The sequence below is a fragment of the Ranitomeya imitator genome, chromosome 4 (genome assembly GCF_032444005.1).
Source record: "Ranitomeya imitator isolate aRanImi1 chromosome 4, aRanImi1.pri, whole genome shotgun sequence".
NCBI classification, from domain to species: domain Eukaryota; kingdom Metazoa; phylum Chordata; class Amphibia; order Anura; family Dendrobatidae; genus Ranitomeya; species Ranitomeya imitator.
This window is the reverse complement of record NC_091285.1, coordinates 20,515,046-20,542,398: the sequence shown is the minus strand read 5'-3', so window position 1 is coordinate 20,542,398 and position 27,353 is coordinate 20,515,046. Positions and strand designations below refer to the sequence as shown.

Below are 27,353 nucleotides of genomic sequence, written 5' to 3'. Positions count from 1 at the left end.
TAGCGCTAACATATTCCGCAGCGCTTTACAGTTTTGCACACATTATCATCACTGTCCCCGATTGGGCTCACAATCTAGAATTCCTATCAGTATGTCTTTGGAATGTGGGAGGAAACCGGAGTGCCCGGAGGAAACCCACGCAAACACGGAGAGAACATACAAACTCTTTGCAGATGTTGTCCTGGGTGGGATTAGAACCCAGGACCCCAGCGCTGCAAGGCTGTAGTGCTAACCACTGCGCCACCGTGCTGCCCAATCTACATGATATCTGGAGATATCTGCATTGCGGCGAGAGAGACTACACGTTCTTGTCTCCCAGGCACGGCTCCTACAGTAGGATTGATTTTGTGCTGGTGAATGACGTGGCTCTTCCTCATTGCATCTCAGCAGATATAGGCAGTATCACATGGTCGGATCATGCCCCGGTGTCCCTTACTCTAAAGGACCCCTTGGCCATCAGGCCTCCCGCACATTGGCGTCTCAACGCCCATCTCCTTGCCGACCAATCTAACTCTCAGGGTATTGAGGAGGCTTTGCGGGAATTTTTTGCTTCCAATGATACCCCTGACATACATGACGACACTCTTTGGTTTGCTCACAAGGCGGTAATCAGGGGTTGCCTCATCAAAATGGCGGCAACGGCCAAAAGAAAGTATAACGCAGCTCTACAATCTGCCTTGGATGAATTATCCCACCTCGAGACGGCTCACAAATTATCCCCTACTCCAGCGCTTTTCTCGGATCTCTCTGCAGCTCGCATACATGTCCGCAACCTGCTCCTCCATAAAGCTGAAAAGTCTCTGAGGAAAACGAGGGCTAAATTTTATGCAATGGGGGACCGGGCGGGCGCTGTTCTGGCTAGACGTGTTAGGAGGAGAGAGGATCAATCCAAGATTCCATTCTTGCTCAGGTCTGACGGCTCCCAGGTGTGCAACCCTATTCATATTGCTGAGGAATTTGCATCTTATTACTCCTCTCTCTATGACCTCGGGTCGGACCCGGGGATTCCCCAGCCCTCGCGGGAGTCAATTTTGGCATTCTTGGAGAAGGCTAATCTCCCCTCGGTCACTCCGGAGCAGCTCTCTTTCCTAAATTCCCCCACTGTCGAGTCTGAGCTCTCGCAGATTGTCAGAGAGGCCAATAAAGGTTCCTCCCCTGGGCCAGATGGCTTTTCTTTTCTTTACTATGCCCAGTTCTTTCCTGTCCTCTCCCCTTATCTTTTGCGCCTTTTTAATAATTGGTTGTCGACAGGCTGTATCAGGGCTGAGGGGTTGGAGGCCTCCATAGCAACTATCCCCAAACAGGGGAAACCCCCAACATCCCCGGGAAACTTCCGCCCGATAGCACTCTTAAACTAGACGTGAAGATTTACGCAAAAATCTGGGCCAACAGACTATTCTCGGTGCTCCCTGACCTCATTCACCCAGACCAAGTTGGGTTTGTTCCTGGCAGACAGACCAGGGATGGCACCAGGTGCCTGATAGACCTTTCGGATGTGGTGGAGAGGGGTGGCCTCCCCAGTGTATTTCTGTCGCTAGATGCCGAAAAAGCGTTCGACAGGGTGCACTGGGGATTTATTGAACTCGTACTGGAAAAGTTTGGGCTTATTGGGCAAATTGGTAGAGCGGTTATGGCACTGTATTCTAACCCCTGTGCGTCGGTTCGTTCGGCGGGCTTCGGGTCTCGAACATTTCCCATTCGGAATGGTACGCGTCAGGGCTGCCCCCTCTCCCCTATCATTTTTGCTCTGGTCATGGAGCCCTTGGCTGCAATGGTCAGGCAAAGCGCAGACATAACGGGAATTGTGGTGGGGGGAACTGAACATAAAATTGGTCTGTATGCCGATGATGTGGTACTAACCTGCACTGCTACCTTAACTTCGTTGAACGCGATCACCTCCATTTTAACGGAATTCTCGTCGGTCTCATACTACAAACTTAATTTGACCAAATCCACAATCTTTCCCCTTTTCCTCCCGGTTCCCCTCCAGATCCAAATTCAATCACAATACGCATTTATTTGGGCCCCTTTGGGTTTCACGTACCTAGGTATTAAGATAACGAGGTTAGACAATATAGTTTGTGCTAACTGTGAGGAAACCCTTGCGGAGGTCAGGAGGGGCATAGATCATGTATCGACTGCGTCGCTTTCTTGGATGGCCCGTATTCAAACTGCTAAAATGCTATTCCTTCCTAAGATTATGTATCTCTTCCGTTGCCTCCCCCTTTCTATCCCCGCGAAGTGTATTTCAGCTTTTCAATTGCTCATAGATCGGTTTATTTGGAACAAGAAGCCACACAGGGTCAGGCGTCGGATTATGTCCCTACCGTACTCTATGGGTGGGCTGGGCGCTCCTGCAGTACAGTCTTACTATAGGGCGGCGATCCTTGAGCCCCTTAAATTATGGTGGGAGGGGAACTCATGCTTGCCCTGGTTCCTTATTGAGTCCCAATTTGCCCCCCAGAACTCGCTTAAACTACTCCTAGAACTCCAGCTGCTTCAGGTCCCTCTTGTAGGCCCGTGTCTCCGCTCTATTAGGAGTGCTGCGAAGCTCTGGGCGCTGCTTAGTTCCTCCCATTTGGGGTTTATGTATGATTACGTCTCTTTGCAGGCTCTGGAGTATGCCATCGGTCACATTTCTCTCTCCTCCTGGAGAAGCCGTGTGGTGCTCCGGGTGGCGGACCTATTTGGCTCAGATGGTCTTCTGTCATTTGAGGACCTCTCGGGGAGATTCTCCCTGAACATCACTGACTTTTTCCAATATCTTCAGCTCCATAGCTTTCTCAGATCGCGTCGGTTGTTCGGAGCGCCCCCGCCTTTAACAGAGGACCCGGCTCATAGGTTCTTCAGACCAGCCACTATATTGCCCCATGGCATATCCATTATCTACAAAGCCCTCGTATCCGATGGTTCCACTGACAAACTTCAATTCATGACCTCCTGGGAGTCTTCACTGGGTTTTGAGGCCTCCCTGGAGGATTGGCAGTTTGCAATGATACATCCCTCTAAATTCTCCTCTTGTATTAGTCACTTGGAGCAGGTGAAAAAGATACAACTACATTGGTACATTACCCCCGTCCGTTTGGCGAGGTTTTCCCCGTCCTCCTCCCCTCTCTGTTGGAAGGGGTGTGGTGCCCTGGGGTCCTCGTCCCATGTTTGGTGGTAGTGCCCGCGGATTCAGGCCTTCTGGAGTGAGGTGGAGGCGCTGGTTACCGATCTGACTCGTCTCCCCCTGGCGCTGAGTGGTCAACTTGCTGTCCTGGGCATTTCCCTCACCGATCTTCCCTCCCCTCTCCGGCCCATTGTCTCTAATGTCCTAGTTGCAGCCAGACAATGCGTTGCGAAACATTGGAAGTCCTCGGATATCCCTTCCAGAGCCGAACTGATCGCCAAAATCGACTTACACTTTTGTTATGAGGTTATTATGGCTCAGGGTTTGTCGAGGAGAACTAGGGTCCTCTCATGGTGGGACCCCTGGGTGTCCTCCGCTCACATCTCCCAGTCTGCTCTTTCCCTTATTTAAATGGTATATTTCATCAATCTCCTTTTTTTTTGCTGTACTTGACACTGTAACTGTGTATTTTGTACTGATTATATTGTGGCCCTCATGATTTTTGTACTGGATTTGTTCCCCTATTCCCCTTCCCTCTCTGATTGCCCTCCCCTCCCTTCCTTCCCCTCCTCTTCCTGAAGTTCACTGTTGTATGGTTAATATGCAATTTCTCAATAAAAACTTATTGGTTAAAAAAAAAAAAAAAAGATGGGAGGGGTATTTTTACTCACTCCAAACTGGGTTTCTTTCTCTGTCAGCTACACATTCTGCTTTAGTGCTTGACCCCTGGAGTGTGTGCTCAGTTTGCATTATGTTTCTCTTGCTCTCCGTGCATTACTCTGTTTGCTCTTCTGTATTATTGAACTCTGGCTTCACTTCTGACAATCCCCTGTCTCTCCCCTTTGGTATCTCGTGATCTCCTGGCTCCGATCTTTGCTTGTTTTATAACTCTCTAATGTTTATCCCTTCTCTGTACCCCAGCGTCTGGCTCCACCCCCTGACCTCCTCCCACTCTGTCACATGTTTCAGGTCCTGTTGGTTACCAGGTTATTAAACCGGCGTTTAGCTCAGCTCCTTTGCTGCTGTATGCAGCTCTCCCCACAGCATTAATACCCGGGAACCATGACAGCAATAAGTCAAGCTATTGATCCGACAACACTAAGACCTGTGAGAACATTACTGAAGAGAATGGATTCCTTCAGTGTCAGCGTCAGCATTGATGCAGCCTCTTTGAGTTGTTGGCAGCAGGCAATAAAGGTCAGCCATACCAACTGATACGAGAAGCAGAAGAGGGGTTTCAGCAATAGACGGATCCTATTCTCTCAGCACCAGCACTAGGATTTAGAAGGTTAGACAAGATGATATAGAGTGGGGAATTGTGAAAAAAAATAGTTAAATTTCTTATTTATTTTGAATTTCTTTCTTGAATATCCTTTACGGTTCTCATCTGTCTCCGTGACATCTGTATTTGTGCAATATTGAGCAATATTTGGCCTTGACCGGGTGGGAGTGTGGCTGCTCATGTGGAGATAAAAGTCGCCTTTCGGGATAGAACGGTGGGAAGGTTCAGACTTCTATTTCTGCCAAGGACAAAGTGTTCACAATGGTTTTTCAGACATAGTTGAGACGCCATGAAAGCAATCCATCATATCAGGAAATCCTTATTTCTGCCAAAATATTGTTTTTAACCAATGCTTATGCTAATAGTTATGTAATCGTTATGGAATATCTTATGTAACCAGGCCTTCTACAAAGAGATGGTCCTCAGTCATAATAAATGTGACTTTCTGTTAGACAACCTGGTGTGTGCGACTTTGTCTTCCCGTCAAAGATCTGGGTGTACCCATGTCGATCTACCTGATGGCGACTAAAGAGTCTCCTACAGGTCCAGGGCACATCAGTGAAAGAAATGCTAATCCTTCATGTTGTGAGTCTTTGCTTGGCATCATCTCCACCACCCTCTGTCTACACTGCCTGGCATCAGCTCCACCATCCTCTGTCTACAGTGATTGGCATCAGCTCCACCACCCTCTGTCTACACTGCCTGGCATCAGCTCCACCATCCTCTGTCTACAGTGATTGGCATCAGCTCCACCACCCTCTGTCTACACTGCCTGGCATCAGCTCCACCATCCTCTGTCTACAGTGATTGGCATCAGCTCCACCACCCTCTGTCTACACTGCCTGGCATCAGCTCCACCATCCTCTGTCTACAGTGATTGGCATCAGCTCCACCACCCTCTGTCTACACTGCCTGGCATCAGCTCCACCATCCTCTGTCTACAGTGATTGGCATCAGCTCCACCACCCTCTGTCTACACTGCCTGGCATCAGCTCCACCATCCTCTGTCGACAGTGATTGGCATCAGCTCCACCATCCTCTGTCGACAGTGATTGGCATCAGCTCCATCATTCTCTGTCGACAGTGATTGGCATCAGTTCCATAATCCTCTGTCGACAGTGATTGGCATCAGCTCCACCATCCTCTGTCAATAGTACTTGGCATCAGCTTCATCATCCTCTGTCTACAGTGCTTGACATCAGCTCCATCATCCTCTGTCAACAGTGCTTGGCATCAGCTCCACCATCCTCTGTTGGCAGTGCTTGGCATCAGCTCCACCATCCTCTGTCGACAGTGCTTGGCATCAGCTCCACCATCCTCTGTCTACAGTGATTGGCATCAGCTCCACCATCCTCTGTTGGCAGTGCTTGGCATCAGCTCCACCATCCTCTGTCTACAGTGCTTGGCATCAGATCCACCATCCTCTATCTACAGTGCTTGGCATCAGCTCCACCATCCTGTCTACAGTGATTGGCATCAGCTCTACCATCCTCCGTCTACAGTGATTGGCATCAGCTCCACCATCCTCCTTCTACAGTGATTGGCATCAGCTCCACCATCCTCCATCTACAGTGATTGGCATCAGCTCTACCATCCTCCATCTACAGTGACTGGCATCAGCTGTACCATCCTCCATCTACAGTGCTTGGCATCAACTCTACCATCCTCCATCCTCCGTCTACAGTGATTGGCATCAGCTCCACCATCCTCCTTCTACAGTGATTGGCATCAGCTCCACCATCCTCCATCTACAGTGATTGGCATCAGCTCTACCATCCTCCATCTACAGTGACTGGCATCAGCTGTACCATCCTCCATCTACAGTGATTGGCATCAGCTGTACCATCCTCCATCTACAGTGATTGGCATCAGCTCTACCATCCTCCATCTACAGTGATTGGCATCAGCTGTACCATCCTCCATCTACAGTGATTGGCATCAGCTGTACCATCCTCCATCTACAGTGATTGGCATCAGCTCTACCATCCTCCATCTACAGTGATTGGCATCAGCTGTACCATCCTCCATCTACAGTGCTTGGCATCAACTCTACCATCCTCCATCCTCCGTCTACAGTGATTGGCATCAGCTCCACCATCCTCCTTCTACAGTGATTGGCATCAGCTCTACCATCCTCCATCTACAGTGATTGGCATCAGCTGTACCATCCTCCATCTACAGTGATTGGCATCTAGCTCTCTCAGTTAATGTTGTATAAAAAAAATAAAGAAAAACTGTCAAAATTGCTATTTTATAATAATTTTTCTGAAGAATAGCGAATAAAAAAAATCAAAAATTCACACGAGCCCAATATAGTATCAATTGATACTAAATTTGTCATGCAAATCATAATCTTTCATACAGCTCCATCGATGAAAACATAAAAAACTTACAGCTCTTACATTATAGCAACACAAAAACATTTATTTTATAAATAAGGTTTAAAAAAAAAAAGTGGCAAAATATAAACTATACATTTTTGGTATCCAGTGTCCGTAACGACCTAAACTATAAAGTGAGCATGATATTGATCCTACCCCACAAACATCATAAAAAAAAGTCAGAATTGCTGTTTTTATGCCATATTGTCTCACAAAAGATGGAATAAAAAGTGGTCAAAAAGACAGATACAGCCCAAAATGGTACCAATAAAAACTATAGATTGTCCTTCAAAAATAAGCCATCACACAGCTCCGTGAACTGAATACTAAAAAGCCCATTTCTGCCAGAAAATGATGACACAAAAATGCTTTTTTTTTCAGATAGTTTTCATTGTGCAAATGTAAAAAAAAAAACATAAAGAAAACTCTACAAGTTTGGCATCTCGCTAATCGTATTGACCCACGAAATAAAGATATCTCACTTATATCACACAATCAACGACAAAAAAACCCTCTGATTTTTATTAGATCAAGGTTACGCCCACATATCTCCCCTTGGTGAGCTCATAAGAGGGCTGGATTTGGCATGTGCTAGGTCTTAAGAACATTAGGAGATCCCCAATTTTTAGGATAACATCACCCCTGTAGGTCCCAGGCTGGAGATATTATTGTCATGTTTCTGATCATGATTTCTAGAGATGAAAAATGGCATGGATAGCATCATCCATCTGATAATATTATGTTGGAGGTGTTAGGCGGCCTTACGGTGATATCAGTCATTATGCTATGTTCGTCACTTCACCGCTATGCTGAAAATATATCTCCCATAAATATGGGATCGATGCAGACCCCAATATTCATTACTGTCCACTAGCTCTAGAGTGTCTGAGGTAATTCCTTTGAACTGAGGAAGCCCCTGCTTTTAAGTATAGGAATGCTAGACTTGGTGACTGGCTTTCAGCAGATCCCATACTGTAATTACCTGTTCACAGCAGGAGGTCCTAATTCAATGGAGGTCGAAGTAAGTGTCATCTCTTTTTTAGCTCTGATGATCCACATCCGTATTACCTCCATATCCAGCTCAGGTACAACTAGACTTCCGATTGTCTACTCAACACAGCGTCAAGGTACCTACCTTCCTCCTTGACTCAAGGTGCTGCCCACACCCTCATACCTGCCGCATCCATCACTTCCAGCTCTGATGACCCACGTACCATCCTGCATATCCAGTTCTACTTACCCTCAGTTTCACGTACCGTCCAGGTGAACCTTAGCAGTACCTATGGCTTAGCACTATGGAGCGAACACAAAGATGCAAGAAACAAGCCATCGGCAAATTTCGGCTTTAACCATCACGCTCTTATGAAGCCGCGTCCCTCCGTACCACGGATGGGGGATTCGAGCAATCGATCCCAAAAAATATATATAACTATTTTTTTAACATCTCAGCAGACCCAAACATTTGTTCATTTGTTCAGCAACGTGGAGTCTTGGGTGCAAATCAAACAAATCGGGAGAAGTAGGAAGTATCAGTTCTATCTTAGATGGAGACAGCGGTCACATGTTGTGGTCAAATCGCTGTTCTTCTTGGAGGCTGAAAAGGTTTTGTGAAGCTCGTTGTGTTCTATAGCCTCAGCAGAATATAGAAGCATAAAAAAATCATGTAGATGATGGTTTTGCCCCTTCACCTTCGAAGTAAATAATAACAATATTAAAATATAATAATAATAAAATAATAATAATATAATAACAACAATAATATTATATTATTACATTTTTATTGTAGTATTATTATTAATAATAATGCAAATAATATTAATAATAATACTAATTACATATATATGTGTATTTTATATATGATATATATATATATAGACTAGATTGTGGCCCGATTCTAACGCATCGGGTATTCTAGAATATGCATGTCCCCGTAGTATATGGACAATGATGATTCCAGAATTCACGGCGGCAGACTGTGCCCGTCGCTGATTGGTCGAGGCAACCTTTATGACATCATCGTCGCCATGGCAACCATTATGACATCTACGTCGATACTGTGCCCGTCGCTGATTGGTCGAGGCAACCTTTATGACATCATCGTCGCCATGCTGTGCACGTCGCTGCCAGGCCTCGACCAATCAGAGATGCGGGATTTCCAGGACAGACAGACGGAAAAACCCTTAGACAATTATATATATAGATAATAATAATAATATAATTTATAATATATTTTATAATTTATAATATATTTTATAATTTATAATATATTTATATATTATATTTAATAATATATAATAATAAAAATATATATTATGTGTATTTTTTATTTGTTTATTTATTTATTTATTCTTCTTCCTGTAATTCCACCATCCGCCGCTAGAGGGAGCGTTTGTCTACAAAAATACGTCTCATCAGAGCAAAACTACAGTTCCCAGAATGCACTTCACCTAAGGGACCGTCTACAAACTGCTAACTGTTTTATTTAAGCCGCTCACCATTTTATCGAGGGGCGGAAGGATTAAAGTGTTCGCTACCGAAGCACAGAGCGCATAATGGGGGCGGTAATCAGAGGGGGACACGAGAGTGAGCGGAGCCCGGTGTGATACGCATTGTAGCTACCTGGGCTCTTTGTAGACGGTTCCTGACTGCAGCTGACCGGTTGGTGTTGACCATGAACTGCCGCCGGGTTGACCCTTTATTGGACAGGTGAGGAGGACCTGGGAAGTCACTTGTGGACCGGGGGAGGAGGGTTCTGCGCCGCATGTTGACGACATATGTCGGTGAGGGTTACGGGGAAGGAGGGGGGGGTGTTTACATTTATAAACAGCTTCTGCTCACATGTTCTGCTGTTTAGTTGTAAATAAAGTTAATTGAGACAGTCACAGTGGGAACGCTATATTTTTAACGGCCCTTGTTGTCTATAGCAACCAATCACTGAGCACCTTTCATTTCTTCTAATGCTGTTGAAAATTGAAAGCCGCACTGTGATTGGTTGCTATGGGCAACAATGAGTATGTACGATTTGGGGGTCCCTGGTGGTGCAGCCGCCGTAATGTGGGATTTATACTGAAGAGGAAGCAAAAAGCAGCACATCGCACCGTTATATAGGACGCAAGGCTCAACTATGGCACATGGATTACAAATTACATCCCAGAATGTATGGAGCCCTCAGTCCAGACCCCCAAACCTAAAACAGATTCTAGACAAGACCACCTGAATAAAGATGTCAGACCCCCAAAACTAATGCAAAACCCACACAAGAGCCTGCATGCTAATACAGACCCCAGACCAGACCACCTAAACTAATACAGACCCCAGACAAGACCCTAAACTAATGCAGACCCCAGACCAGACCCCCTATACTAATACAGACCCCAGACCAGACCCTCTATACTAATACAGACCCCAGACCAGACCCCCTATACTAATACAGACCCCAGACAAGACCCTAAACTAATGCAGACCAATATATAGATACAGACCCTAAACTAATGCAGACCAATACATAGATACAGACCCTAAACTAATGCAGACCAATACATAGATACAGACCCTAAACTAATGCAGACCAATACATAGATACAGACCCTAAACTAATGCAGACCAATACATAGATACAGACCCTAAACTAATGCAGACCAATACATAGATACAGACCCTAAACTAATGCAGACCAATATATAGATACAGACCCTAAACTAATGCAGACCAATACATAGATACAGACCCTAAACTAATGCAGACCAATACATAGATACAGACCCTAAACTAATGCAGACCAATATATAGATACAGACCCTAAACTAATGCAGACCAATACATAGATACAGACCCTAAACTAATGCAGACCCCAGACAAGACCCTAAACTAATGCAGACCAATATATAGATACAGACCCTAAACTAATGCAGACCAATACATAGATACAGACCCTAAACTAATGCAGACCAATATATAGATACAGACCCTAAACTAATGCAGACCAATACATAGATACAGACCCTAAACTAATGCAGACCAATACATAGATACAGACCCTAAACTAATGCAGACCAATATATAGATACAGACCCCAAACTAATGCAGACCAATACATAGATACAGACCCTAAACTAATGCAGACCAATATATAGATACAGACCCTAAACTAATGCAGACCAATACATAGATACAGACCCTAAACTAATGCAGACCAATACATAGATACAGACCCTAAACTAATGCAGACCAATACACAGATACAGAACCTAAACTAATGCAGACCAATACATAGATACAGACCCTAAACTAATGCAGACCAATACATAGATACAGACCCTAAACTAATGCAGACCAATACACAGATACAGAACCTAAACTAATGCAGACCAATACACAGATACAGAACCTAAACTAATGCAGACCAATACATAGATACAGACCCTAAACTAATGCAGACCAATACATAGATACAGACCCTAAACTAATGCAGACCAATACACAGATACAGAACCTAAACTAATGCAGACCAATACATAGATACAGACCCTAAACTAATGCAGACCAATACATAGATACAGACCCTAAACTAATGCAGACCAATACACAGATACAGAACCTAAACTAATGCAGACCAATACACAGATACAGAACCTAAACTAATGCAGACCAATGCATAGATACAGACCCTAAACTAATGCAGACCAATCCATAGATACAGACCCTAAACTAATGCAGACCAATACATAGATACAGACCCTAAACTAATGCAGACCAATACATAGATACAGACTCTAAACTAATGCAGACCACTACATAGATACAGACCCCAAACTAATGCAGACCAATCCATAGATACAGACCCTAAACTAATGCAGACCACTACATAGATACAGACCCCAAACTAATGCAGACCAATCCATAGATACAGACCCTAAACTAATGCAGACCAATACATAGATACAGACCCTAAACTAATGCAGACCACTACATAGATACAGACCCCAAACTAATGCAGACCAATCCATAGATACAGACCCTAAACTAATGCAGACCAATACATAGATACAGACCCCAAACCAAACCCGTCTGAAAATACTTATCTCAAACCCCCTAAAACATAAAGACCCCAACACTAAGGACACCTCCCTTGCCGACCTGTATATACAGACCTTAGACCGGACCTCCCTTGTTTACAGATTCAGTCTCCCCACCCACCCACCTCCGCATGCAGCCTGATTACAGACCTGTCTGAGGCCCCCCGGGGTCGCCCAAGACTAGAGAAACATGACTGCTTCTTCTAACAGCGCCATCTCTGCCAACAGGTTGTGTGGAGTATTACAGCTCAGCTCCATTGACTCCAATAGGGATTGGGCTGCTATACCAGACACACACCATGATCAGGGGGTGGCGCTCTTCCTGGATGGCAGCAGCCATGTTTTCCTAATCCTGAATATCCCCCCATTTCTAAGAAGATTTGGGCTCCAGGGATGCCGTATTCGTTGATCTCTGCGTTTTCTGCCTGCAGGTGCCTCGTCTTCTTGTCCAAAAACCTGTCCCGATACTACATGTCGTCCGACGTGGAGCCTCTGCCCCCGCATCTGAAGGACAAGCTGATAACACTTCTGTGCGCCCAGGGACTTCTCACCGACGCCAACATCGGATGGGTAAGAAAGTCCCAAAACTGCCATCTGAGTGCTTACAACTTTAAAGGGAAGGTCTCCCATGGCACATCACCTGTGGTGGAGGCTTAAATCCAAGGAGATCAAAAGGATTGGGCATGTTGAAATTTAGCATGCCCCACCCTTTTTTCTTTTTTCCCCCCAATATTATCCTCCCATCATATTGACATCTTACAGGGCAGTACCCCGCAATAAACCGGAAGAACGTGGCCCATAGCGATCTGGTGATGGATAGATTACCTTAACTTTAAAGGGAGCCGGAAATTATGACTATTTTCAACCAGAAACAGCGCCACGGATGTCCAGAGGCCATGACTGGTACTGCAGTGAATGGAGAGGACACTACCTACGGATAGCCGCCATGTTTTTTTTTTTTTTTCAATCTTGTCCTTCTCTCCACCCCCTGACGTCAGACTCGGGTCTTATTTCCCAGGTCCTTCACCCGTCCGTAAAAAAACTCGACCTCCGCGACTGTGACGTGTCCGACGACGCTCTGCAGCTCGTATCCCTCTGCCGACAACTCAAGAAAATAAACCTGAACGCCAGCAAAGGAGAGGAGAGGACCGCCATCACTTCTAAAGGTGAAGCTCCCCCTAGTGGTGAAATGTTGGTATTGCTCTCTGCACACGGCGGATATGACGTGGTCCCTCCTCTCCCTCCAGGAATCACAGCGGTCGCCCAGTCCTGTCCGTACCTCCACGAAGTCACTCTTAAAAAATGTCGCAATCTGACCGACGTCGGCGTCCTGGCGTTATCGCTGAATTGCCCGCTACTGCAGATCGTTAATCTGAGCGGCTGCGTCATGGTCAGCGACGCGTCCCTGCGGGCGCTGGGCGAGAACTGTCCTCTGCTGCACAGCGTGGACCTGTCCGCCACAAAGGTAAGAGCCGGCGTGGCCTATGACACCCACGACGGAGGGAACCAGTGACTGTGATGTCATTACTGCCCCCTGCAGGTGACCGATGGCGGCATCATCATTCTTGTGACCGGCAGGTGTTCACAGAATTTAAAGGTACGGTTACGTCCAACTACTTGTGGGAATGATCCTTTAATGTTCAGCCAAATTTAAAGGGACGGTCCAGGTTTATAAAAAGGAAGCCTAATTTTCATATATCAAAACGTTTCGCCACTTTGTGCTTCATCTAGGGACCATTGTTGTCTTAAATTGGAGCCAAGTTGCAATACCAGACGTAACCAACGGTCAGGGTGCGGCGCCCTTTCTGAAAGCCTTCCATTACTGCCCGCAGGAAATCCACATCGATCGTTGCACGTACGTGACGGACGACGCGGTGGAGGCCATCCTCACCTGCTGCCCCAATATCGACATCCTGCTCTTTCACGGATGCCCACAAACCACAGGTCAGGTGACATTACAGATGTTCAGTGCGACGTGAAGCAAGGGTTAAAGGGGTATGCCAAGTCCAGAAATATAAGGGTGTCGGGGGGGCTGCCCCCATCGCTGCCATCTTTGTGGCTGGGCTTCATAGGAGAACATTAAATTCACTACATACAGCAATACCGAAATATTGGCGCACATGCGACAAACTACCGGAGGTTCATATGTCCTGGGCTGGGAGGCGAGGGGTAAAGCAAAATAAAAAAAGTTTGTTAAACTGGACTTTCGCAGATGCACAAATAATCTAGGAAAATCTAAAATTGCAAAAAAGAAGAAAAATCTAAAAAGCCAGAATTGCTGCACCTCACCCCACGAAAAATGCAATAATAATGAGCACCCATAAAAACTGCAACTCGTCACGCAAAAAAAAAAAACAGGCTCCATCTACAGAAAAATAAAAAAGTTACAGAAACCAATTTTTTTTTCAATGTTTTTAATTTTATTTTTTTTACCTCTAAAATAATAATATTAATAATAAAATGTATTAATGTGGACTCGCTGTTATCATACGAACGTGAAGCGTGTATTTAGAGCGTCATTTTTGCCACACAATCAATGCTATAAAAGGGAAATCCAAAAACTACTGCAGAATTTTTCTGTTTCTTTACTTTTTTTTTTTTTTCTTTCTTCATCATTTCATTTTTTCCCAGTACGTTAACGTAAGATGCGGACACAGCATGGGGATTGAGAAGGGGTGTGTATGTGGACACAGTATGGGAGCAAGAGGGGGAGTGTATGCGGACACAGTATGGGAGCAAGAGGGGGAGTGTATGTGGACACAGTATGGGGAGCAAGAGGGGGAGTGTATGCGGACACAGTATGGGGATTGAGAGGGGAGTGTATGCGGACACAGCATGGGGATTGAGAAGGGGTGTGTATGTGGACACAGTATGGGGATTGAGAGGGGGAGTGTATGCGGACACAGTATGGGAAGCAAGAGGGGGAGTGCATGCGGACACAGTATGGGAAGCAAGAGGGGGAGTGCATGCGGATACAGTATGGGAAGCAAGAGGGGGAGTGTATGCGGACACAGTATGGGAAGCAAGAGGGGGAGTGTATGCGGACACAGTATGGGAAGCAAGAGGGGGAGTGTATGCGGACACAGTATGGGAAGCAAGAGGGGGAGTGTATGCGGACACAGTATGGGAAGCAAGAGGGGGAGTGTATGCGGACACAGTATGGGAAGCAAGAGGGGGAGTGTATGCGGACACAGTATGGGAAGGAAGAGGGGGAGTGTATGCGGACAGTATGGGAAGCAAGAGGGGGAGTGTATGCGGACACAGTATGGGAAGCAAGAGGGGGAGTGTATGCGGACACAGTATGGGAAGGAAGAGGGGGAGTGTATGCGGACAGTATGGGAAGCAAGAGGGGGAGTGTATGCGGACACAGTATGGGAAGCAAGAGGGGGAGTGTATGCGGACACAGTATGAGGGCAAGAGGGGGAGTATATGCGGACACAGTATGGGAGCAAGAGGGGAGTCTATGTAGTCACAGTATGAGGAATGATGGGGGATGGATGCATACATAGTATGAGGAGTGACGGGGAAGGGTGCGTACACAGTATGAGGAGTGATGGGATGGGTGCATACACAGTGTGAGGAATGACGGGATGGGTGCAGACGCAGTGTGAGGAGTGAGGGGGATGGGTGCCGTCACAGTATGAGGAGTAACGGAGACGGGTGCGAACACAGTATGAGTGAGGGGGATGGGTGTGTACACAGTGTGAGGAGTGATGGGGATGGGTGCGGACACAGTGTGAGGGGGGATGGGAGAGGACACAGTATGAGGAGTAACGGGGACGGGTGCGAACACAGTATTAGTAGTGATGGAGAGGATGGGTTTGGACACAGTATGAGGAATTATGGGGGATGAGTGCAAACACAGTATGAGGAGTGATGGGGATGGGTGCGGGCACAGTATTGAGGAGTGATGGGGGATGGTTGTGGATACGCGGTATGAGGAGTGAAGGGGGATGGGTGCAGACACAGTGTGAGGAGTGATGGGGATTGGTGTGGACACAGTATGAGGAGTGATGGGGATGGGTGTGGATACAGTAACTTTTTTCATAATTTCACCGCAATTGAATTTTTTTTCCCTTTTTTCCCCAATACCTTATACACTAAAGTGAGTGGCGTCCATCCAAACTACAGCTTGTCCCCCCCAAAAAAATCAAGCCCTCATACAACTGTCAATAATGTGGACTATTGACCGTAAATTAAGGGAACAGCGCCCCCTAGAGTCAGTGTACTGAAAAACAGCTAATGATGCAAAGGAACAACACGGCATCTGGCGGCAACAGAATAGGAAACTATTAGTAGCAGTTTCTCCCTTGTTCTTGAAAAAAAAAAAAAAAAGATTAGAAGAATGTTGTCGTCTCCATAGAGCGTGGGAACCAAGGACACGGGAGAGGAGACCGAAGTTTAACCCCCTAGTGACACGAATGAGACCCCACAGATCAGCTTGGAAAGCTGGATGACCAGCACAGCGTCACTCCACTTTCCCAGATATCTGCATGTCTACGACTTCAATCACATAATTTTAATTTGATGTTTTTGCCCCCTCCAGATCGTTCGGCCATCGCCATAGAACAGCTGCTGAGATCGAAAAAACTCAGTCAGGTGACGTGGACTGTATAGCGGAGCGACAGCTCCTGGGACCACCACAGGATGGGACCACCACAGCATGAGCAAATTCCCGATGTCACCGTGTTACCACTGTCGTGGGGGACAAGACTCAGCACGAGGGGCCCAAAACACTCCCCCAAAAGTAGGAGACAAATATTCCCAAAGTTTCTATTTATACCAGTAGTTCATTATTAGGTCAAATATTCTAAGTGGATTAATTTCATAATATCTTCATAGAGACCAAGGCTCATTTTTTTCCTGATACACAGCAACAAATCCTCAGCATAAATATAGAGGGAAATGATATTTTCACTGCCTGCAGCCACCACTAGAGGGAGCTCCCTGCACATCGGGCTATTATTCAGCTCAATGGAAGTTGTATGCAGTTGGCTCCTTCTAGTGGTGGCTGCCAGCGGGGAGAATTGCATGTTGACGTCTCCGGCCCTCCAGTGCATGAGGAACAGTAGGTCAGTAGGTTTCTGGAGAGTAGACAGATGTTGGGCGGATTTGCTTGAGTTGTAGCTTTTTGTAAGTAACATCCTAAAGAGAAAAAAAAAGTTGCACTTTTCTGTTTTGTACTGGTTTGCATTATACTGATTTATATTGTACTGGTTCTGTGTACTATAAATAAAAAGTTAGTTTGGTTCAAATAAATGCTATACACACATATTACAGCAGAACACCAGCCTCTCGACACCTCCACCAGCAGAACACCAGCCTCTCAACTCCTCCACCAGCAGAACACCAGCCTCTCGACGCCTGCACCAGCAGAACGCCAGCCTCTCGACACCAGCACCAGCAGAACGCCAGCCTCTCGACACCTCCACCAGCAGAACGGCAACCTCTCAACACCACCTCCACCAGCAGAACACCAGCCTCTCAACTCCTCCACCAGCAGAACACCAGCCTCTCGACACCTGCACCAGCAGAACGCCAGCCTCTCGACACCAGCACCAGCAGAACGCCAGCCTCTCGACACCAGCAGAACGCCAGCCTCTCAACTCCTCCACCAGCAGAACGCCAGCCTCTCAACCCATCCACCACTTCCACCAGCAGAACGCCAGCCTCTCGACACCTCCACCAGCAGAACGCCAGCCTCTCAACCCATCCACCACTTCCACCAGCAGAACGCCAGCCTCTCGACACCTCCACCAACAGAACGCCAGCCTCTCGACACCTCCACCAGCAGAACGCCAGCCTATCGACACCTCCACCAGCAGAACGCCAGCCTATCGACACCTCCACCAGCAGAACGCCAGCCTCTCGACACCTCCACCAGCAGAACGCCAGCCTATCGACACCTGCACCAGCAGAACGCCAACCTCTCAACACCTCCACCAGCAGAACGCCAGCCTATCGACACCTCCACCAGCAGAACGCCAGCCTCTCAACACCTCCACCACCTGCACCAGCAGAACGCCAACCTCTCAACACCTCCACCAGCAGAACGCCAACCTCTCAACACCTCCACCAGCAGAACGCCAACCTCTCAACACCACCACCACCTCCACCAGCAGAACGCCAGCTTATCGACACCTTCACCAGCAGATCGCCAGCCTCTCGACACCTGCATCAGCAGAACGCCAACCTCACGACACCTCCACCAGCAGAACGCCAGCCTCTCGACACCTCCACCAGCAGAACGCCAACCTCTCAACACATCCACCACCTCCACCAGCAGAACGCCAGCCTCTCGACACCTCCACCAGCAGAACGCCAGCCTCTCGACACCTCCACCAGCAGAACGCCAGCCTCTCGACACCTCCACCAGCAGAACGCCAGCCTCTCGACACTTCCACCAGAAGAACTCCAGCCTCTCGACACCTTCCCCTGCAGAGTGCCAACCTCCACCTGAAGAGCACCATCCTCCCGTCGCCTCCACCAGAACTTTAGCTTCCCATCGCCTCCACCTTTAGACTGGCAGCCTCCAGTCTTCTACCCCAGCAGAGCGCCAGCCTCCCAACGCCTCCACCTGCAGAGCGCCAGCCTCCCAACGCCTCCACCTGCAGAGACCTAGCCTTCAGTCTTCTTCCCCAGCAGAGCCTGGTTCCTGACTCTTGCTATACACCAATGTCCTTGACTAAGATTACTCTCGGTCTAAACGTTGGACCATATCTGTTTTTAACTCTTCAGCTAGCCGGATCAACTAAATTAACACTACAGTCTCATTTTCTGCCTGTAGAGCACCAGCAGAGTGCCAGCCTCCTGTCAACTCCCCCAGGAGATCGCAAGTTTCCCATTGTCTCCCCCAACAGAACAGCAGCCTCCTATGCAGGGAGAGTCGTGGAGTCGTAGTCAGTGCCCATTTTGGTGGAGTCGGAATTGGTGTCATGGAAATTGCGTAGTCAGAGTTGGAGGTTTGGCTTACCGACTCCACAGCCCTGCTCCTATGACCTACTCAACAGAGCACCAGCTTCTAACTACAGAACCCCGGCCTCCCCTTCCCAGCGGAGCACCAGCCTCCCGTCCATAGCCACCGGCAGTGGAGCAGCCGGCCTCTGTTCACAGTCTCGAGTGCTCCACCTGCTGGCAGCTTCAGGTCACACGTGACGCTAGACTGCAGCACATTCAGAACCTGCCATATGTATCTTAGGAAGGGTAACTTCAGAATCCAACTACATAAGGTTTGTATTTGATTAGTGATGAGCGAATATACTCGTTACTCGAGATTTCTCGAGCCAGCATAAGTACATGTGGGGATTCCCTAGCAACCAGGCAACCCCCACATGTACTTATGCTGGCTAACAGATGTAAATCATTCAGCTGCGACAAGAAAAACTAAATCTCCGAGCACTAAAAAAATACTCGGAGGATATTCGCTCATCATTAGTTTTGATCTGTAACCATGGAAACATAAGACTGCACAAGGTCTGGAGACAAAAAAAGGTTTTAATAAAGAATATCTGCACAGATTCTACTTATTTTAGATTGCAGAAGTCCACATCCCCGTACCTACCCCAGTTACAATGCAAATCGAGAGAGCTGAAAAGTGTTTTACCTACGCTCCTCCTCTCAGCCAATCAACATTCCTTGTTTCTGAGAAGTCAGGAAGGTGGGGCTTACTTTTCTGGGAGGGACTTAAAGGGGTTCTCCAAGATTAGAAAAATAGAGCAGGTGTTGTCAAATGAATGAAGCCGGGCTGCAGTACCATGCCCGACCTACAGACGGGTGAGGCGCTATTTTTGGAAGAAAGCGGACATCTTTTATACGCCTGTAAATGAGATTTGGTACGGAATCTCTCATCCATTAGTGATGGTCCCTTGGTGGAGATGAAGGTCCGGGCTCGTATCTCCACACCGCGGTGGTGCTCAGCCCGTAGTTCTCCTTCTTACTGGACTCCGGTAAGGAATATTCTGCCACTTTCCGCAGCTCTTTCTGTATGGGGTGCCCCAGGAAGTGTCCCCTGCCGGGGTCTCCGATCAGTACCGTGGTCCCATGCCGCTCCACACAGCGTCTGAGCCAGAGGCGGAGAGAATCGGCCAACTGCTCGTCGTAAAACATGTCGCCCAGAGCGATCACGTCCCACCGACGCGCGTCCTCACCGATCACGTCCCACCGACGCGCGTCCTCACCGATCACGTCCCACCGATGCGCGTCTTCACCGGTCACGTCCCACCGATGCGCGTCTTCACCGGTCACGTCCCACCGATGCGCGTCTTCACCGGTCACGTCCCACCGACGCGCGTCCTCACCGGTCATGTCCCACCGATGCGCGTCTTCACCGGTCACGTCCCACCGATGCGCGTCTTCACCGGTCACGTCCCACCGACGCGCGTCCTCACCGGTCATGTCCCACCGACGCGCGTCTTCACCGATCACGTCCCACCGACGCGCGTCTTCACCGGTCATGTCCCACCGATGCGCGTCCTCACCGATCACGTTCTCCGAGATGAAGGGTAAATTATCGCTTCCGTTTAGTTGGCAATTCAGAGCAAAAGCGGCTCCTGCAACTGGAGAGAAGGGAGAGACCTTGTAAAAGGAAAAATGGCTTCAGTAGGAAGGGGTTAATGTAGTTGTCCCGTCACACACATTTAGGGCCTATCCACAGGCACCAAGGACGAGGCTGGATCCATGATACCTAGGTACAGAATATCTAACGGCGGATTTTGTGCCCCCTCACCTGGGTCGATATCATTGGCTACGACACAAGAGGCTCCTCCCATTTTTGCAGCGATGGATACGGCCCCACAACCGCTTCCCAGATCCAAAACGCCTCTGCGTCTTATCACGTCCGGATTATCCAAGAAGAACCTGCGAACAGACAGCAATGACCCAGACTGAAAAGAAATGTGTATGTAAATAGGGGGCAGAAATGCTGTGGATAAGCTCATCCGCACTCTGTGGAAAATGACACCTGTTGCAGATTTTATTAGAAAAAAAAAATTGTGTCAATCTGCAAAATAGCCACAAGAGGGCGAGCTACAAAAAAAAAACTCGTGTGCAATTTTAAGAAATAGCCACGAGAGGGCGCGCTACAAACATCTTGTGTGTAATTCTGTAATACGGCCACAAGAAGGCGCGCTAAGATCATCGGTTCATCCAGTACGGTTCATAATACAATGATTCCCTGTGTCATTCCACTGAGTAGCCACAAGAGGGAGAATTATGTTCACGAGTTCAACCTCCATGCCTTCTTACCTGGCCAGCGCTTGTCCTCCCGGCCAGTAGATCGCCCAGTAGGGGTCGCCATAGGGCCAGTGCTCGGGGCGGAGGTGCCAATATTTACACCGTGGGGTGAGCAGCAGTAACTTAATTTCCGGTGTCAGGTGCTCTGTTACCACCTCTGTGTTGTGCAGTATGAAGCTCTGTAGGAAGGTGGCGCTGGTGAGCTGAGCGGCGCGGTACAAAGCGTCCCTTCTATAGACTCGCAGCAGAGACCTGCAAAGCAGCATAATGTGAGGGGGCGGGGGGATGACGTAGAAGTCACATGACAGAAGGGTCATGTGATTCACCTTGCCTGATTAGATCACGTCGTGTGCATTCCAGAGCTGCACTCACTATTCTGCTGGTGCAGTCACTGTTGACATACATTACATTACTGATCCTGAGTTACATCCTGTATTATACTCCAGAGCTGCACTCACTATTCTGCTGGTGCAGTCACTGTGTACATACATTACATTACTGATCCTGAGTTACATCCTGTATTATACTCCAGAGCTGCACTCACTATTCTGCTGGTGCAGTCACTGTGTACATACATTACATTACTGATCCTGAGTTACATCCTGTATTATACTCCAGAGCTGCACTCACTATTCTGCTGGCACAGTCACTGTGTACATACATTACATTACTGATCCTGAGTTACATCCTGTATTATACTCCAGAGCTGCACTCACTATTCTGCTGGTGCAGTCACTGTGTACATACATTACATTACTGATCCTGAGTTACCTCCTGTATTATACTCCAGAGCTGCACTCACTATTCTGCTGGTGCAGTCACTGTGTACATACATTACATTACTGATCCTGAGTTACAACCTATATTATACCCCAGAGCTGCACTCACTATTCTGCTGGTGCGGTCACTGTGTACATACATTACATTACTGATCCTGAGTTACAACCTATATTATACTCCAGAGCTGCACTCACTATTCTGCTGGTGCGGTCACTGTGTACATACATTACATTACTGATCCTGAGTTACATCCTTTATTATACTCCAGAGCTGCACTCACTATTCTGCTGGTGCAGTCACTGTGTACATACATTACATTACTGATCCTGAGTTACATCCTGTATTATACTCCAGAGCTGTACTCACTATTCTGCTGGTGCAGTCACTGTGTACATACATTACATTACTGATCCTGAGTTACATCCTGTATTATACTCCAGAGCTGCACTCACTATTCTGCTGGTGCAGTCACTGTGTACATACATTACATTACTGATCCTGAGTTACATCCTGTATTATACTCCAGAGCTGCACTCACTATTCTGCTGGTGCAGTCACTGTGTACATACATTACATTACTGATCCTGAGTTACATCCTGTATTATACTCCAGAGCTGCACTCACTATTCTGCTGGTGCAGTCACTGTGTACATACATTACATTACTGATCCTGAGTTACCTCCTGTATTATACTCCAGAGCTGCACTCACTATTCTGCTGGTGCAGTCACTGTGTACATACATTACATTACTGATCCTGAGTTACAACCTATATTATACCCCAGAGCTGCACTCACTATTCTGCTGGTGCGGTCACTGTGTACATACATTACATTACTGATCCTGAGTTACAACCTATATTATACTCCAGAGCTGCACTCACTATTCTGCTGGTGCGGTCACTGTGTACATACATTACATTACTGATCCTGAGTTACATCCTTTATTATACTCCAGAGCTGCACTCACTATTCTGCTGGTGCAGTCACTGTGTACATACATTACATTACTGATCCTGAGTTACATCCTGTATTATACTCCAGAGCTGCACTCACTATTCTGCTGGTGCAGTCACTGTGTACATACATTACATTACTGATCCTGAGTTACATCCTGTATTATACCCCAGAGCTGCACTCACTATTCTGCTGGTGCAGTCAGTGTACATACATTACATTACTGATCCTGAGTTACATCCTGTATTATACTCCAGAGCTGCACTCACTATTCTGCTGGTGCAGTCACTGTGCACATACATTACATTACTGATCCTGAGTTACCTCCTGTATTATACTCCAGAGCTGCACTCACTATTCTGCTGGTGCAGTCACTGTGTACATACATTACATTACTGATCCTGAGTTACCTCCTGTATTATACTCCAGAGCTGCACTCACTATTCTGCTGGTGCAGTCACTGTGTACATACATTACATTACTGATCCTGAGTTACAACCTATATTATACCCCAGAGCTGCACTCACTATTCTGCTGGTGCGGTCACTGTGTACATACATTACATTACTGATCCTGAGTTACAACCTATATTATACTCCAGAGCTGCACTCACTATTCTGCTGGTGCGGTCACTGTGTACATACATTACATTACTGATCCTGAGTTACATCCTTTATTATACTCCAGAGCTGCACTCACTATTCTGCTGGTGCAGTCACTGTGTACATACATTACATTACTGATCCTGAGTTACATCCTGTATTATACTCCAGAGCTGTACTCACTATTCTGCTGGTGCAGTCACTGTGTACATACATTACATTACTGATCCTGAGTTACATCCTGTATTATACTCCAGAGCTGCACTCACTATTCTGCTGGTGCAGTCACTGTGTACATACATTACATTACTGATCCTGAGTTACATCCTGTATTATACTCCAGAGCTGCACTCACTATTCTGCTGGTGCAGTCACTGTGTACATACATTACATTACTGATCCTGAGTTACATCCTGTATTATACTCCAGAGCTGCACTCACTATTCTGCTGGTGCAGTCACTGTGTACATACATTACATTACTGATCCTGAGTTACCTCCTGTATTATACTCCAGAGCTGCACTCACTATTCTGCTGGTGCAGTCACTGTGTACATACATTACATTACTGATCCTGAGTTACAACCTATATTATACCCCAGAGCTGCACTCACTATTCTGCTGGTGCGGTCACTGTGTACATACATTACATTACTGATCCTGAGTTACAACCTATATTATACTCCAGAGCTGCACTCACTATTCTGCTGGTGCGGTCACTGTGTACATACATTACATTACTGATCCTGAGTTACATCCTGTATTATACTCCAGAGCTGCACTCACTATTCTGCTGGTGCAGTCACTGTGTACATACATTACATTACTGATCCTGAGTTACATCCTGTATTATACCCCAGAGCTGCACTCACTATTCTGCTGGTGCAGTCAGTGTACATACATTACATTACTGATCCTGAGTTACATCCTGTATTATACTCCAGAGCTGCACTCACTATTCTGCTGGTGCAGTCACTGTGCACATACATTACATTACTGATCCTGAGTTACATCCTGGATTATACCCCAGAGCTGCACTCACTATTCTGCTGGTGCAGTCACTGTGTACATACATTACATTACTGATCCTGAGTTACCTCCTGTATTATACTCCAGAGCTGCACTCACTATTCTGCTGGTGCAGTCACTGTGTACATACATTACATTACTGATCCTGAGTTACCTCCTGTATTATACTCCAGAGCTGCACTCACTATTCTGCTGGTGCAGTCACTGTGTACATACATTACATTACTGATCCTGAGTTACAACCTATATTATACTCCAGAGCTGCACTCACTATTCTGCTGGTGCGGTCACTGTGTACATACATTACATTACTGATCCTGAGTTACCTCCTGTATTATACCCCAGAGCTGCACTCACTATTCTGCTGGTGCGGTCACTGTGTACATACATTACATTACTGATCCTGAGTTACATCCTTTATTATACTCCAGAGCTGCACTCACTAGTGATGGGACTTCGGGGTTTTTTTTTTGGGAATCGGCTCTTTCGGCTCTTGAATCGGCTCTTCAGTAATCTCACCAAAATAATGACACAAAACCTTCTAGTTAACAGATTAATATTGTTTATATTATTTTTCATTATAAGAACATCAAACAAATGCAAAAAATGTGCAAAACAGCAGTATAACTTAACAGTGAAACATTTTTAGAAGGTCATTAGGACAAATTGGCATTAAGAAACACTAAGTGCCTCAGTTTGGACGGGCTGATCCGGTTTCTTCTCTCTGTGATTATCTGCCCTGTTTTGGAGAAAATTCTCTCTGAAGGGACTGATGTTGCTACTGAACACAGGGCAGGATGCCAATAAAGGCTTCTTTCACACTAGCGTCGGGCTGAGGTTACCGACGCTAGCGTTGTCTCTGCCGCACAACGGGTGCAGCGGATGCTGCTTTTCAGCGCATCCGCTGCCCCATTGTGAGGTGCAGGGAGGTGGGGGCGGAGTTCTGGCCGCGCATGCGCGGTCGGAAAGACGATCCGTCGGCTGCAAAAAACGTTACATGGAACGTTTTTTGCGGCTGACAGTCCGCCACAACACGGCGCAACAGTTGCGACGTGTGGCAATCCGTCGCGTAATGGTAGTCAATGGAGAAAAAACGCATCCTGCAAACACTTTTGCAGGATGCGTTTTTTTCTGCAAAATGACGCATTGTGATGGATTGCAGTGTGTGAAAATAGCCAAAGATGTAAGAAGACAGTGCATGAGGACAAGTGAAACTTGAGCTGTGACTGGCTGCTCTGTGGTCACATGTTCTGCCTTCATTTACATCCTGCTTCTGTATTGGCCGGGTGAATGAGATAACACTGAGCTGCTGCCGACTCCTCTCCTACAGGACTGTCAGCAGCAGCTTTCCTCTCTCCCCCTCCAGCACAGTCTCTCCTGGCTCCTCTCCTCCTCCTCCACCACCAGGCTGAGGGAAGGAGAGCAGAGAGCCACTAGATAACAAGCGGCTCACTGATAGGTGCCGGCTCTTATCATTCACAGTGAAGAGCCGGCTCTTTGAGTCGGCTCGTTCATGAACGTCACATCACTAGCACTCACTATTCTGCTGGTGCAGTCACTGTGTACATACATTACATTACTGATCCTGAGTTACCTCCTGTATTATACCCCAGAGCTGCGCTCACTATTCTGCTGGTGCAGTCACTGTGTACATACATTACATTACTGATCCTGAGTTACATCCTGTATTATACCCCAGAGCTGCACTCACTATTCTGCTGGTGCATTCACTGTGTACATACATTACATTACTGATCCTGAGTTACATCCTGTATTATACCCCAGAGCTGCACTCACTATTCTGCTGGTGCAGTCACTGTGTACATACATTACATTACTGATCCTGAGTTACCTCCTGTATTATACTCCAGAGCTGCACTCACTATTCTGCTGGTGCAGTCACTGTGTACATACATTACATTACTGATCCTGAGTTACCTCCTGTATTATACCCCAGAGCTGCACTCACTATTCTGCTGGTGCAGTCACTGTGTACATACATTACATTACTGATCCTGAGTTACCTCCTGTATTATACCCCAGAGCTGCACTCACTATTCTGCTGGTGCAGTCACTGTGTACATACATTACATTACTGATCCTGAGTTACCTCCTGTATTATACCCCAGAGCTGCACTCACTATTCTGCTGGTGCAGTCACTGTGTACATACATTACATTACTGATCCTGAGTTACCTCCTGTATTATACCCCAGAGCTGCACTCACTATTCTGCTGGTGCAGTCACTGTGTACATACATTACATTACTGATCCTGAGTTACCTCCTGTATTATACCCCAGAGCTGCACTCACTATTCTGCTGGTGCAGTCACTGTGTACATACATTACATTACTGATCCTGAGTTACATCCTGTATTATACTCCAGAGCTGCACTCACTATTCTGCTGGTGCAGTCACTGTGTACATGCATTACATTACTGATCCTGAGTTACATCCTGTATTATACTCCAGAGCTGCACTCACTATTCTGCTGGTGCAGTCACTGTGTACATACATTACATTACTGATCCTGAGTTACCTCCTGTATTATACCCCAGAGCTGCACTCACTATTCTGCTGGTGCAGTCACTGTGTACATACATTACATTACTGATCCTGAGTTACCTCCTGTATTATACCCCAGAGCTGCACTCACTATTCTGCTGGTGCAGTCACTGTGTACATACATTACATTACTGATCCTGAGTTACATCCTGTATTATACTCCAGAGCTGCACTCACTATTCTGCTGGTGCAGTCACTGTGTACATGCATTACATTACTGATCCTGAGTTACATCCTGTATTATACTCCAGAGCTGCACTCACTATTCTGCTGGTGCAGTCACTGTGTACATACATTACATTACTGATCCTGAGTTACCTCCTGTATTATACCCCAGAGCT

General features: G+C 46.9%; 3 protein-coding genes across 4 annotated transcripts; 2 read left to right on the top strand and 1 right to left on the bottom strand.

Annotated features, from left to right (window-relative positions):
* Nucleotides 1-9,228: 9,228 nt before the first annotated feature.
* Nucleotides 9,229-17,122, top strand: AMN1 (antagonist of mitotic exit network 1 homolog). 2 transcript variants are annotated; one of them, XM_069763286.1, is made up of 7 exons: nucleotides 9,230-9,481; nucleotides 12,282-12,420; nucleotides 12,869-13,016; nucleotides 13,098-13,315; nucleotides 13,391-13,447; nucleotides 13,683-13,794; nucleotides 16,397-17,122. In XM_069763286.1, the coding sequence occupies exons 1-7, from the start codon at nucleotides 9,447-9,449 to the stop codon at nucleotides 16,465-16,467; spliced, it is 780 nt and encodes a 259-aa protein (XP_069619387.1). In that variant the 5' UTR covers nucleotides 9,230-9,446; the 3' UTR covers nucleotides 16,468-17,122. The 2 variants fall into 2 exon arrangements, with proteins under 2 accessions (XP_069619388.1, XP_069619387.1); XM_069763287.1 differs by lacking the exon at nucleotides 13,391-13,447 and having other exon boundaries at nucleotides 9,229-9,481.
* On the top strand, nucleotides 16,468-19,332 carry LOC138675236 (uncharacterized). The gene is made up of 2 exons (XM_069763284.1): nucleotides 16,468-16,597; nucleotides 17,131-19,332. Exons 1-2 carry the CDS (start codon nucleotides 16,514-16,516, stop codon nucleotides 18,346-18,348), a joined length of 1,302 nt encoding a protein of 433 aa, XP_069619385.1. The 5' UTR covers nucleotides 16,468-16,513; the 3' UTR covers nucleotides 18,349-19,332.
* Nucleotides 19,327-21,358, bottom strand: ETFBKMT (electron transfer flavoprotein subunit beta lysine methyltransferase). Its single transcript, XM_069763285.1, has 3 exons — nucleotides 21,094-21,358; nucleotides 20,576-20,706; nucleotides 19,327-20,405 (listed from the first exon to the last, which is right to left on the bottom strand). Exons 1-3 carry the CDS (start codon nucleotides 21,345-21,347, stop codon nucleotides 19,702-19,704), a joined length of 1,089 nt encoding a protein of 362 aa, XP_069619386.1. The 5' UTR covers nucleotides 21,348-21,358; the 3' UTR covers nucleotides 19,327-19,701.
* Nucleotides 21,359-27,353: the final 5,995 nt, after the last annotated feature.

Excerpts from the sequence above, each read along its gene's own strand:
- AMN1 (XM_069763286.1), top strand. The coding sequence starts at position 9,447 with ATGAACTGCCGCCGGGTTGACCCTTTATTGGACAG. Across the intron at positions 13,316-13,390 it reads TGGACCTGTCCGCCACAAAG|GTGACCGATGGCGGCATCAT; the intron begins GTAAGAGCCGGC and ends TGCCCCCTGCAG. Across the intron at positions 13,795-16,396 it reads CGGATGCCCACAAACCACAG|ATCGTTCGGCCATCGCCATA; the intron begins GTCAGGTGACAT and ends TGCCCCCTCCAG.
- LOC138675236 (XM_069763284.1), top strand. The coding sequence starts at position 16,514 with ATGAGCAAATTCCCGATGTCACCGTGTTACCACTGTCGTGGGGGACAA. Across the intron at positions 16,598-17,130 it reads CCCAAAACACTCCCCCAAAA|CAGAACACCAGCCTCTCGAC; the intron begins GTAGGAGACAAA and ends CACATATTACAG.
- ETFBKMT (XM_069763285.1), bottom strand. The coding sequence starts at position 21,347 with ATGCTGCTTTGCAGGTCTCTGCTGCGAGTCTATAGAAGGGACGCTTTG. Across the intron at positions 20,707-21,093 it reads GGAGGACAAGCGCTGGCCAG|GTTCTTCTTGGATAATCCGG; the intron begins GTAAGAAGGCAT and ends GTCTGTTCGCAG. Across the intron at positions 20,406-20,575 it reads AGCCAATGATATCGACCCAG|TTGCAGGAGCCGCTTTTGCT; the intron begins GTGAGGGGGCAC and ends CCTTCTCTCCAG.